The 12,209-nt window shown below is 42.1% G+C and overlaps 1 protein-coding gene across 1 annotated transcript in view; it reads left to right on the top strand.

Moving 5' to 3' along the window:
* LOC113406786 (vascular endothelial growth factor receptor 1-like) overlaps window positions 1-11,955 on the top strand; it is a 147,537-nt gene extending 135,582 nt beyond the window's left edge. Inside the window, exons 25-30 of the mRNA XM_026653493.1 lie at window positions 3,394-3,493; window positions 4,865-4,970; window positions 5,066-5,208; window positions 5,967-6,051; window positions 6,986-7,077; window positions 11,424-11,955. Coding sequence (XP_026509278.1) covers window positions 3,394-3,493; window positions 4,865-4,970; window positions 5,066-5,208; window positions 5,967-6,051; window positions 6,986-7,077; window positions 11,424-11,625 — 728 coding nt within the window. The 3' untranslated portion in view covers window positions 11,626-11,955. The remainder of the gene's footprint in view (window positions 1-3,393; window positions 3,494-4,864; window positions 4,971-5,065; window positions 5,209-5,966; window positions 6,052-6,985; window positions 7,078-11,423) is intronic.
* The last annotated feature ends 254 nt before the right edge of the window (window positions 11,956-12,209 follow it).

Here is a 12,209-nt window from a genome sequence, read left to right as displayed (position 1 = left end):
TTTCGTGCGCCGCGGCCGCTCGGGATCTCCCCCTCCCTCCCAGGCAGCAGCAGCGGAGGGCGGCAGCGGCACATTTTTAGGGGCGGCATTCTGGCGCCGGCCATGCCGCCCCTAAAAATGTGCCGCCCCAAGCACCAGCTTGTTTGGCTGGTGCCTAGAGCCGGCCCTGCAAGTGGGGTTCCACAGGGTTCTGTTCTGGGTCCAGTGTTATTTAACATCTGTATTAATGACCTGAATGTAGGAATAGAGAGCATACAGTCAAATTTGCAGATGAGACAAAGCTAGGGGGTTGCAAACACTTTGAGGATACAGCTAAAATTCAGAGGGATTTTGATAAATTGGAGAACTGAGCTATAGACAAAATGAAATTCAACAAAAAACAAAGGTAAGGTGCTACTCTTAGGGAAGAAAAACCAAATGCACAAATACAGGGATAACTGGAGGGCAGCAGCACTGCTGAGAAGGATCTGGGAGTTGTGGTGGATCACAATCTCAACATGAGTCTCCAATGCGATGCTGTTTCAAAAAAAGTAAATGCAATTTTGGGTTGCATTAACAGAGTCATAGCATGCAAGTCATGGGAGGTGATAGTACACTCTGCTCGGCGCTGGTTAGGCCTCAGCTAGAGTACTGTGTCCAATTTTGGTCACCAATGTATAGAAAGGATGTAGAGAAACTGGAAGGGATCCAGAGGTGAGTGACAAAAATGATCAAAGGGATGGAATGCAAGTCATATGAGCAAAGGCTGAAGGAACTGGATATGTTAATTTGGAAAAAGAGAAGATTAAGGGGGGGACATTATAGCGGTCTTCAAATACTTAAAAGGATGCCATAAAAAAAGATGGAGAAAAAATATTCTCTCTTGCCACAGAGAGCAGGACAAGAGACAATGGATTCAAGCTACAGCTTAGCAGATTTAGATTAAATCTCAGGAAAAACTTCCTAACTGTAAGAACAGTAGGACAGTAGAACAGACGTGCCTAGGGAGGTTGTGGAAGCTCCTTCACTGGAGGTTTTCAAAAGGAGGCTGGATAGCTATCTGTCCTGGATGGTTTAGATACAACAGATCCAGTATCTTAGCAGGGGGTTAGACTAGATGACCCTTGTGGTCCCTTCTAACCCTCTGGTTCTATGATTCTAACTGAAATGTGAAGATACATACTTTGTAAGACCTCCAAATAGATAACTGAATCTTGGTGCCAGGTTACAAATTACAACTAGATAACCGAAATATTTGAACAGTTTCTCCTTTATTTACCCTCCAAGACCACGGCTCAGAATTCCCCTATACGTACGTCTATGGAATGTATGACAGCGAGTCTTAGAACCTGGGTCTACAGACTTGGACTCACAGAACTTCACTAAAAATAGCTGTGTAGATGTTGTGGCTTGATCTGGAGCTCAGTCTCTGAAGCCCACTCCCACTCCTGAGACTTCAGATCCTGAGTTCCAGACCAACCCGAAATGTCTCCCCAGCTATTTGTAGCGCAGTAACCCAAGCCCTGCAAGGTCAAGTCTGGTGAGCTGGGCTCCGAGACTCTCTGTCACTCACTGCGAAGACACGCCCTATAAGACAACAGTTGATCCACTGAGGCGAACACAGCCTGACTAGTTTCAGGTGCTTTGTTTGAAAGGGAAACACAGAATCCTAGACTGAGGGCTTGACGGGAAAGTAAAGTCAATGTTTGAACATTTCATTTTAATATGTAAATACCCCTGGGTCTGTGCAAATAAGGCAAGCAGGATTTGACCCTCAGTGTAACTCTTAGGGCCCAGTCTTGTAGCCTTTTCTCCAAGAGAATGGTTATGCTGAAGTCTGAGACTATGCATGCAAGTGAACTCTGCAGCGCTGATCCTTTGCTATGCACGTAATATTCCCGTAGGACATAACCCTGATCCTGCTGTAGTAATTAGAAGTGTGTAATTGACTTCACTGAGTCTAGGATTTGGCTCCAAATGATTTAGAATCCCCTAATTGGTTTTGACTTTTCCTTTGAGAGCAAATAAAAACCTAGTCAAAACCAAAAATGCCCCAATAAACAGAACCTCTTTAATTTCGCTGTGTTGAGATGTGCTTAAAATGACACCGTCTATTTCCACTCTTTGAAAAATCTACCAGCCACAATGACCCTTCAGCAACACAATGCCAGCACTTCACCGTTCACAGCTGCTTCCTACTTACACTGGCAGGCGCAGACGAATGAACATTGAAACGGATGCCGTGGAACGAACTAGAGCGCAGAATCTGAAATAAAAACCCTGTGTGAGGCAATGTTTTTTTAAGTGAAAACTGTAGGCTACAGAATCAATACTGAAAGGGAAACAACGGCATTCAGAAGAGAAGAATCTTAATTGGGTCCAACACAGAGACTGACACAACAGTAGAGGAAACAGTCCCAGGCAGTCCCTCATCCAATCATTGACTAGTTTGAATACATGTTGTTGGCAGTGCTGCCGACTCTGGTGGTTTTATGGCAATGTTTGGTGTTTCTCTCAAAGCCCCAGCTCCTGGATTCAAGTAATTATTTGAGAACCTCAGCTTTCATTTTTTTAAAAGTAAGTTTCAAAGTCTTTTTGGTTGTGCAGAAAAGTTTGAATGGCCCGAGTGCACCCTAAATGCTCTCAGAAACCAAAAGGCAAAGAACCCAAATGTTGCTGTATTTTCTTTTTTAAAAAATCACGATTGATAAACCAATGTCATGATTTTTTAGGCTGACTCATGCTGTGTGAACATTTGGAGTTGCTGAGACTATGTCTATTAGAATTTAGGGCAGTATTTATATATATTGAGGAATCTAACAGTTCTTAGGTATAAAGAGAAGATAAATCGCATTTCCTTTTATCGAGTATCTATTTTAAAACTGAATCGCTCTTGTTTCCTTTAAATCCAGCCAAGTGCTGCTAATACTCATGGATCTGATCCTGCAAGAGCCTCAAAAGACCCAGACCCAGAGCCTCAAAGATATTTAGCCTCCTCACTTCCATTGCTGTCAACAGCTTGGGACATTGATTTCAATGGAAGCGAAGATTCTAAAATACCTTCGAGCAGGGCCGGCTCTAGTTTTTTTGCTGCCCCAAGCAAAATAAATAAATAAATAATCCATCCCAGAGCGAAGTGCTGTCCCGGGAATGCCGCCATGCCGCCTCTAGAGTTGTGCCACCCCAAGCGCGTGCTTGGTTTGCTGGTACCTAGAGCCGGCCCTGCCTTAGAGGATCTGGGCCTAAATGCCTGTAACTTGGGTTGGCATCCATGGGAGTTGAAGGCACTTGGTGTCTTACAAGTTCAGGCCCCTTGACTATGTGTTCAGTGGTATAACACTAGAACTATACATGTATAGACACTTAATCTACCTACCTTGGTCCAAGTACTGATTCATACACTGTTACCTTTAGGTGCTTCTCCTTATCCAGGGGTGCAAATAGATGAAGACTTCTGCAGCAGATTAAAAGAAGGCACAAGGATGCGGGCCCCAGAATATGCAACATCAGAAATGTGAGTTTACTTTTCCTATATGCAGAGCCATGCAAATCCATGGATATCCTCTTTATATCCATCCAAGTTTGATAATGATTAACATATCTGCTTGAGAAGCACCATACAAGTGCCAAGTATTATCATTTTATTAACTTGGGCAGTAACAGTTCAAGCATCCCCCCAGCTTTTCTGGAGACCACTTCTAACAGTAAGGGAAGGTGAAAGGGTCTCCAGGCTTTTTTAGTCCTTGGCCTTTCTGTGGTCTTCATCAGTTTTATCAACTATGCAGACAACAATCCATTAGGAATTGGACTAAAAGTGATGACTCATTTTACATAGGCCACCAAATTGGTCATCAAATGATAGCAACTTTCAGTCTCTGCCTCGCGGGGTAGATGGCCTAGAGATGAAAGGCTCCATACACTGTTACTAATCACCTGAGCCTTTCAGAGCCCTGATTTCATCTCAGATAAAGATGAGAAGTGCTTTCAATAGATACAACAATTGACATTTAGACAATAGAGTCCTATCAGAGCACTTGGCCTATGTAATCTTTAAACAAATGCTCTGCACTTGTATCTGATGAATGAATAATACAAGAAGTCACAACATACTAGGCCTGTGAGAAATTTTTTTTTTTTGATCATGTCAGTTCTGGATGAATCACAGAAATCAGAATGCACTTTTATTCTGCACGTCTGTCATTTGGGGAAAGCACACACATCGGATGCATCGTGTCTCCCTATGCAAAAGGAAATAGAATGAAGGTTTTTATGGTGCCTTGTCCACATCCCACGTACTGAGATCATCAACAGGACTCTAAATAGCAACAGTTACAAAAAACGGCAGAAGGCCGAGTAAAAGGATACACACCAGACTTAATCCTCTCTGGAAGTGTAACCTACTGGCTAATTTTATTATCCTACTGACACTTAAGAACTTTTTTGTTGTTTCAAATATTTTATTGCAGGAAGGAAAACTAGACTTGACCAATACAAGGAAGTGAGACAGTCATATGAGTCATCTTACGGTGCCTTCCATTACCAGATAATAAATGCTCCATACCATGGTTTAAAGCTGTACTAGGAATAAAAAAATATCTTTTAGGAGCTGTTGGTTAAATTATCCTCTGATTCCCCGCAAGGAGGAGTCTTTTTCTGAAGATTGGCTCTTTTCTTTTCAATAACAGTCCCTGGTAATGCCGGACATCTTTCTTGTTAAAATGCAGAAATCTTTCTGGATTTTCCAGATTAATGCATTATGAGGAACAATAATTAAATTTAGTGACATGACACTACCATAAAAATCCTGGAGCTGTTTGATATGCCCCGGTGAGGAACGTATCGTGCGTTACCACAAAATGTGCTCATTTTGTTTTTATTTTCCCAGGTATCAAATCATGTTGGACTGTTGGCATGGGAACCCCAATGAACGACCAAGATTTTCTGAACTGGTGGAAAGGTTAGGGGATCTGCTTCAAGCAAATGTGCAACAGGTACTGAACTAAATGGCATCAATATGTTACTGTATATACACTAGCTATATCCTGGACTGTCTTTATTGTAATTAAATATATTTTTGTGTTTTTAGGATGGCAAAGACTATATCCCTTTGAATACTATATTTACAGCAGATAGCAGATTTGCATACTCAAGTCCCACCTCAGTCAACTCTAATTTGAGTGAAGATATTTCAGTTCCAAAATCAAACTGTGAAAACACTGAAAATGCTGGGTAAGAGAAAAAATACCAAGAGGTTTTTCTTTATATTAACTATGTAGAGGAAACTTCTCCTCAGGCATGGTTTGGATTAGGATGAGAAAACAATTAAAAATCACCCTGAACTTTCTGCCATCTCCATGATCTGACTCAAAACTTTACTTTTTTTAAATAAGATCACCCTTAATTCCTCTCTTCCTCCATGCATTCTGAAATGGCATCTGGTCCTTCCCTGCCTCTCCATGAATCTCGCACTACCTCTGTATAACCCTCCAATAGGTGCCCCCACTACATTCCTTCCCATCACCATCTGCCACTGATTTGAAAGTCTACATGCTCTGGAGTGTGCAGTGCATTCTGAGGTAGATAACCCCCACATTATCAGTTGTGGATGAGGGCCAGCAGAGGCTGCTAGAGCTTCTGAGCTCAGTAATGAAATCTTCAAAGCTAAGGGAGTGATATATGGACACAGTCACGCAGAGAGGTATCTACTGGTAGATTGTGGGGAGGGGAGAGATGATAAAAGACCTGGTGAAGAGGGAAAAGGGGAAGCCTTCCCTCATGGCCACTGAATCACAAGTTAATGAGTGTTTACATACAATGGGTTTCGTATGTAAACCATTTAGCCGTCAAACAAGTAAATACATTTTAAAATATTAAAATGAAAGAACAGTCCCTATTTATGCACAACTCATTTTATTGCATAGCCGCCGAGGTTTCCTAAAATAAAACCCCTCTTGATGATATCTGTTTTCTGCTTGTTTGTTGAATAGATACATAAACACCTTCAAAATGAAGCCACCCCAGAGGGTAAATACCTTTGAAGAGCTTTCGCCCAAGGATACCATTGTATTTGATGTAAGTGATACTCCAAGTACAATGAACAGTATGTTCTTTATTCATATATTTACATTTAATTTTTTGTAAAAGGGGCATTTAGTTTGTCCGTGTGTCTGTGCAGTGCAGCATTGTCTGCTCTTAGAAGTTAGGTTGTTTATAAACAATATTGTAATAGGCGAAGAGCTGAAGAAAGAAAACCAAGAACAGAACGGACCACCGGGTTCCATAACATGGCCTGCAACCACCTTCTCCTTTGATATGAAGGTGTAGTCAACAGACTAGAGAATTTGGTGTCCTGTGTTCCATCTTCATCTGAGCAGCCTGACCATGCAGAGTGAGATTTCTAGTTTTGTGGTTGCACTTCTGTATCAGTAAAGAAGAAAGCAACTGAATTCTACTCCATTTTAGGCAAGCTCGCTAGAAGCCTGGTAAGCTGGCAATATGTCCCTCTATGAGTCAACATTTGCCTCCTCCGCTCCCTAAATTATTAGGCCTTGTGGAGTTGTAGAGAGGGAGATGAGAGACAGGAGCAGGGTGAATGACGGGTACGTATATGAATTAAACCAAACCTTTGAAACGTTTAGGGGATGGACTGAGGTTCAGCTCCACGCTCAGGTTTGCCATATCAATTCCCCCATCCCTGCTGCTGCTGTCCCATGGGCTGGCCGCACGGGTGGCTGACCAAACACAGTGAGTTGGATTGCTGGAAACAGAGCTGGACACTTCATAGGTGTTTTTGTTTAAAACGTTGCAGCCGTGTTCATTTCATGTGTTCATTATTGCCACACAATGGGTACCCATTTTCAGAAGTAACATAGGCACTCAGAAGCCCAGATCTCATGGAAAATCAACTCCTAAGTTGCTTTTGAAAATTTGACCCAATAAGAATGTGATTCTTTTAAAAATTAACTTTTTTTCATTAAATGCCTAATAGGCTTTTAATCTTTTTCAGGATTATCAGGCAGACAGTGGGATGGTGCTGGCTTCAGAAGAACTGAAACGCTTTACTTGGACAGAGAGCAAACAAAAGCAAACGCTTTTTGGGTCTGTGTTTCATGCCTCTTTCTTGTCCTTTACACACACGCGCACACACAAAAAATATCAAAGAGGGTCTTGCATGTTTTTGTGCTGCATCACACTTGACAGAACAGTCTGACACTCTGTAAATAATTTTGTTGGTGATCATGCTGTGTGACTGGTTTATTTATTTGGTACCCGGGACCAGATCATCCAGGAACCTGACAGTAAATTACAAAAGTCACCTAGATGCATTTGCACTGCCCTCATGTACTAGTTCTACATCTGATGGACCCAAGTGACCCAGGTCACTAATCCCAGACTGTGGTAGATGGCTGCAGGAAACAAATTCCAAAGATCAAGGCCTTTTGCTGAGAATGACTTGCTGTTGGTCCTGGAAGTTCTCAGGAGACACCAAATGCACCCAGCAGATATTCATCTAACAATGCTTGTTTTTGCCCTTCTCTTACATGAATCAGATAAGCATAACCCATTTAAGAGCCATAGACTCAGGATGCTCAAGTGGCAACTTTACAATAGATGGATGTGAGGGCCTCATTTCTCTTCCTGCTTTTAAGCACTTTAATATATTGGCCACCTTCCTCTGCCTAATTCCTGACAGCTGCCTGAGAGGAGAACAAGGGCTGTCTATTAAATGTACTGTACTAACATGACCTAGCTCTAGGTGAGGAATGTTTATTTTCTCAGATATGGTCGGTGGTTCCTCAGTTCCAGGGCCGTTATGAGACTGAAAGTCTCAGACCGGTTTCAATTCCCAGGTTAAGGCCAGCTCACAGTATGGAGGCTGCCCTGACCTGAGTGATCATTCATCTTGTGCTGGCAATAAGTTACAGCCATCATGCCATCTTGATTGTGCTCGACTGGTCACACTGAAGCCTGTGGCGTATGGTATGGGGGATCTGAGCAACTGCAGATGATAAAGTTCTTGGTCAAGATCTAAAATGATTTGCTTATAGGAAAATTTCAGTGATTAGCTATATTACTTTCGCTGAATGTGTGTGTGCATGTGTACATACACACAGAGAATACTGATGATGTAGTGGAAAGGTTCTATTGGCAAGAATTAGAAATGGAAGAATCACTTATGAATGCTAAAGCCAAGGGCTATGCAGGTCATCCTAATAAAGTGGCCATAAAAATCTTGATAACTGAACCAATCCCTCATATGTTCTGCCCATGGACGTGTGTTACAGATTTAAAAAAAAAAAATTTAAAGCACTCATTTTGGGACGATTTCTTGTACCCTTTCAATTGAAAAGCCATGTATAACAATACATATGGACTGTGCAGGACTCATAGAACAAAATGGCTCTAAAAATGACCTAAAATAGCTTTTCTTCAAACAAACGTGCCATTTTTTAAGTCTGATATCTTGTGATATCCAGGGCAGCAGCAAGTGCTACTTGTCTCTGTGAAGCCTAGAAATCTCCCCTCTTTAATGGCATAAAGCTCTTGTTTCTAAGACTACGATTGGTGCAAGGCTGCGTATTGTTCTTCAGGACAGTGTCATTTTGCAAAAAAGTTACAGTTGTGGAAGAGAAGGGAATGTCTTGGTGGCAAACTGACTTTTTAGAAATGGTGCCTGTTAGGAGAATGTGAGAATAAGTCCTAAAGGGAGCTAGATTAGTTAGCAGAGAACAGGTGAGGTGGTCAAAACTGTATGATAAAAGCAATTTGTAACAGTGTTATGCTGGAAGATGTTAGTAGCTGCCATCAAGCGGGTCTTCAATATATAAACAATCACAGACCTGATTAAAGCTGCTGGATGTGCTAAACCCCCTTTCCTTCAGGCTAAATGGAAGGAACAATTAAACGCTGCTTTATGTAGTGATAGCTGGAAACAATAGGAAGTTACTGCCCAAGGCACTGGGCCACATGGTGAAGCCTGAGCAGGGCAAGCCATGTGATCTGAGGGGTTTCCCTAGGACTGGTGGTAAACACAGGAGCTAGGGAATTGGTTGCAGGGTGGGCTTGAGAGGCAGAAAATGGGGGAAAAGCTAGCAGATAGCAAGAAGCAAGATAAATGGTCAAAAGCAGGGGTAGGCAACCTGCGGCACGCAAACTGATTTTCAGTGGCACTCACACTGCCCAGGTCCTGGCCACCAGTTTGCATTTTAATTTAATTTTAAATGAAGCTTCTTAAACATTTTGAAACCTTATTTACTTTACATACAACAATAGTTTAGTTAGATATTATAGACTTATAGAAAGAGACCTTCTAAAAAGGTTAAAATATATTACTGGCACACCAAACCATAAATTAGAGTGAATAAATGAAGACTCGGCACACCACTTCTGAAAGGTTGCTGACCCCTGGTCAAAAGCATGGCCCTGAGAAGGCGCAGAGAGACAGAGCTCCATGGAGATGGAACTGATCGGAGGGGGCAGACTCGGAGATAAACAGCAGGTACTTTCCTTGCTTGCTGTTTCCTACTGTGTTCAGGAAATAGGACTTTGTGTACAGTCTTTGTAAATAAATAGGATTGCATCAAAGGAATATTTGATTCCATCATCAATTTCTCCTCCTAATAGCTACAACTCTGCAAGGCCTCAAATATTGGCTAACCACTCAGGTCAAAAGGGGAAACTATAGTGTCCTACTGTACTGGTCAGATGTGTGCTGAACGGCTTGGACTCATAAGTGCAGTAACAGAAAGAAAAAATGGAGTCCACTAGAGATACAGAAAAATAAATTCTTTTGATTTAAGACTTCCAAGGATACATGGTCATTTAGATCACAAGACTCCACTACCAGCTTCAGAAGAAATAAGTATGCCTTTATAAAGGCCTCCCTAAGAGGTTGGAAACCTTCTAACTACAACCTTTTAACTGGAATTCTCTAGCTCTCAAGACTAGAGCAAGCTAGAATTCCAAGCCAGAGAAAGCAGCTCACCTAAAGTAAGTTTCTAAACTAAAATAAACTTTAAGCCATATTAAACTCCTAAATTGGAATAAACTCCTCAGAGCTAAAACAGAGACCTTTATTGGATTAAACCTCCCAAACTAGCATGTCCCTCAGAACCAAAACAAGCCCTTCCCTAGGCAAAAACCCAGCATAGCCCCCAACTACTCAGGATAGGAACACAGTTCCTCTCTAGACTAATCTCCCAGAATGGAGTGAATGCCTCAGCTCTGAAGGAAGATTTATAGTTCCTTAGCTCCACCCCCTAACAGGTTCTGGCCAATTAGCCCTCTTCACCTGACTCAAAATGGTGTCTGAGCACCAACAGACAGAATTTTGTGGCTATCTTTTCCCCTGGTAAAAATACTTAGGGCTTTATTGTTTCTAGTAAAGGTAATTAGTTGGGAGAGCTTAGTCTTGGCAGGGGTTTGTTCCAGCCCTCAGGGGCTATTTCAGCTGAGCAGTTTAATGTAACTCAGAAATGTATGATAACTTAGAAGTTACTAAGGCTTATGGTTTTATGGTAAGTCTTGTAATATTTGATGCTTTTCCTAATGTCCTAGACCCTGGGTCATACAGATATGCTGGAATATTTGCTTTCATTTTTTTTTAAAAAAAAAAGGTAAAGAACCCTTATGGTTGTAGGGAGAAAATACTTGAAAATATAACCCTTAAAGGTGTAAAAGCCAGAAAAAGAACTTCCTTTAGAAGTTTAGGGGCATCAGGCAGTAGGGGTTCCATGGCACCTGGGGAACATGTCCCTTGGAAAGTATATGTCCTATGACTCAAAATGTAAGAATTTGTAGAATCTAACAGGAACTGTTGCCCCTCAACTCCCCAAATAAGAAATGCCTTGTGCTACATATAGAGGTTTTGGTGCTTCATTTTTCTTTCAAAGATCTTATTGCCTAAATACAAATTTAAAAGCTTCCTAAAAACTCTAACCAATGCCTGGGGGGTTTCTTCCTTGGGAATCTAGCGTGGTAGCTAGGAGGGGGACGTGCGTGACTACTTAGAAACTTACTCTTTTAATTCTTGAAATAACCCTTTTGAGCCCTGACCATTTAAAATAAGGCTACTGGAGGGTAAGGACACAAAATAAGGCAACCATCACCTTCCTGGGGATTGGAGGGATCAGGTGATAGTCTCAGTGTCTTATCACTCTTGTGAACGGTATCACATCAAATGCAGCCCAAGTTAAGAGTGATCAAATGTTATCCCATGACTACATGGTGGGCTGAATGCAGAGCTGGGCCCATGTATTTTGATGATGTGCTTGGGAGGCACAAGTTCCCTTGTGTACACAGTCCCAGTCAGTCCCTACAACACTGTGCTCACCATCACCAAGGAATGGGGCTGTTTCCTTCCATGCTGTCTCATTCAATTCACTAAAAATAATCTTAGATACTTTCCCCCCATGCACTGAAAGTGACACTGCTCTGTTTTACAGTCTGAAAGCTGCCAGCAGGAGCAAGGAGTCCGTTCTTTCTGGAATGACCAGACCGAGTTTCTGCAGTTCCAGCTGTGGCCACCTCAGTGAAGCTAGTTGGAGATTTCCTTATGGTAACATAGTGCTGGAAAAAATGAGAGTGTGCCATTCTCCTCCTCCTGATTACAAGTCACTGGGGTTTTATTCCCCCCCACCTGTTTAAGAAGTTCTGTGCAAAGATTCAGATGCGTATTTTAACCTGAACCAGCTTTTCCTAAACACTGTCAGTTCTAAAGCTTCCACCTGAAACAGCTGCTGTTTATGTGATCTTAAAAGCTTTCTCTCCGCCCGCCCGCCCCCAACCAGGCATTGACTTAAACTCAGATGACCTGCTTTTCTACAGACGGCACAAAGTGTGATGTGTGCATTTAAAATGAAGTAGGGCACCAGTGCTAAGGGTCTAGCTTTCTCAAGTACTGAATCTCTGTAGCTCTCCTAACAGTTAATGGGAGCGACAGGAGCTCTGTACCTTAGATGACTGGTTCCCTAATGTTCATGTAGAAGACCACACTTCAGTTTCTGGTCCCTTTCAAAAGATAGGAGTCCCATGGAAGCAGCGTGCCCTGCCCCACAGCAAGGGTGGCCTCCTGCCACTTAACATAATCCGTTCTCAATTCAGATTCAGGAACAGCTTTGAGATCTGAAAACAAGAATACAGTTCCACTCTCCTCAGGCAAAAAGATCAGGGCAGTACAGTACCTTTAATGCTGAGGGAGTCAACAGTGGGCAAGAAACTGGGTGCGATCG

This window comes from Terrapene carolina, unplaced genomic scaffold, assembly GCF_002925995.2.
Source record: "Terrapene carolina triunguis isolate 2854851 unplaced genomic scaffold, T_m_triunguis-2.0 Scaffold139, whole genome shotgun sequence".
NCBI lineage: Eukaryota > Metazoa > Chordata > Testudines > Emydidae > Terrapene > Terrapene triunguis.
The sequence above is the reverse complement of the archived record's forward strand: the minus strand, read 5'-3'. Positions and strand labels throughout refer to the sequence as shown.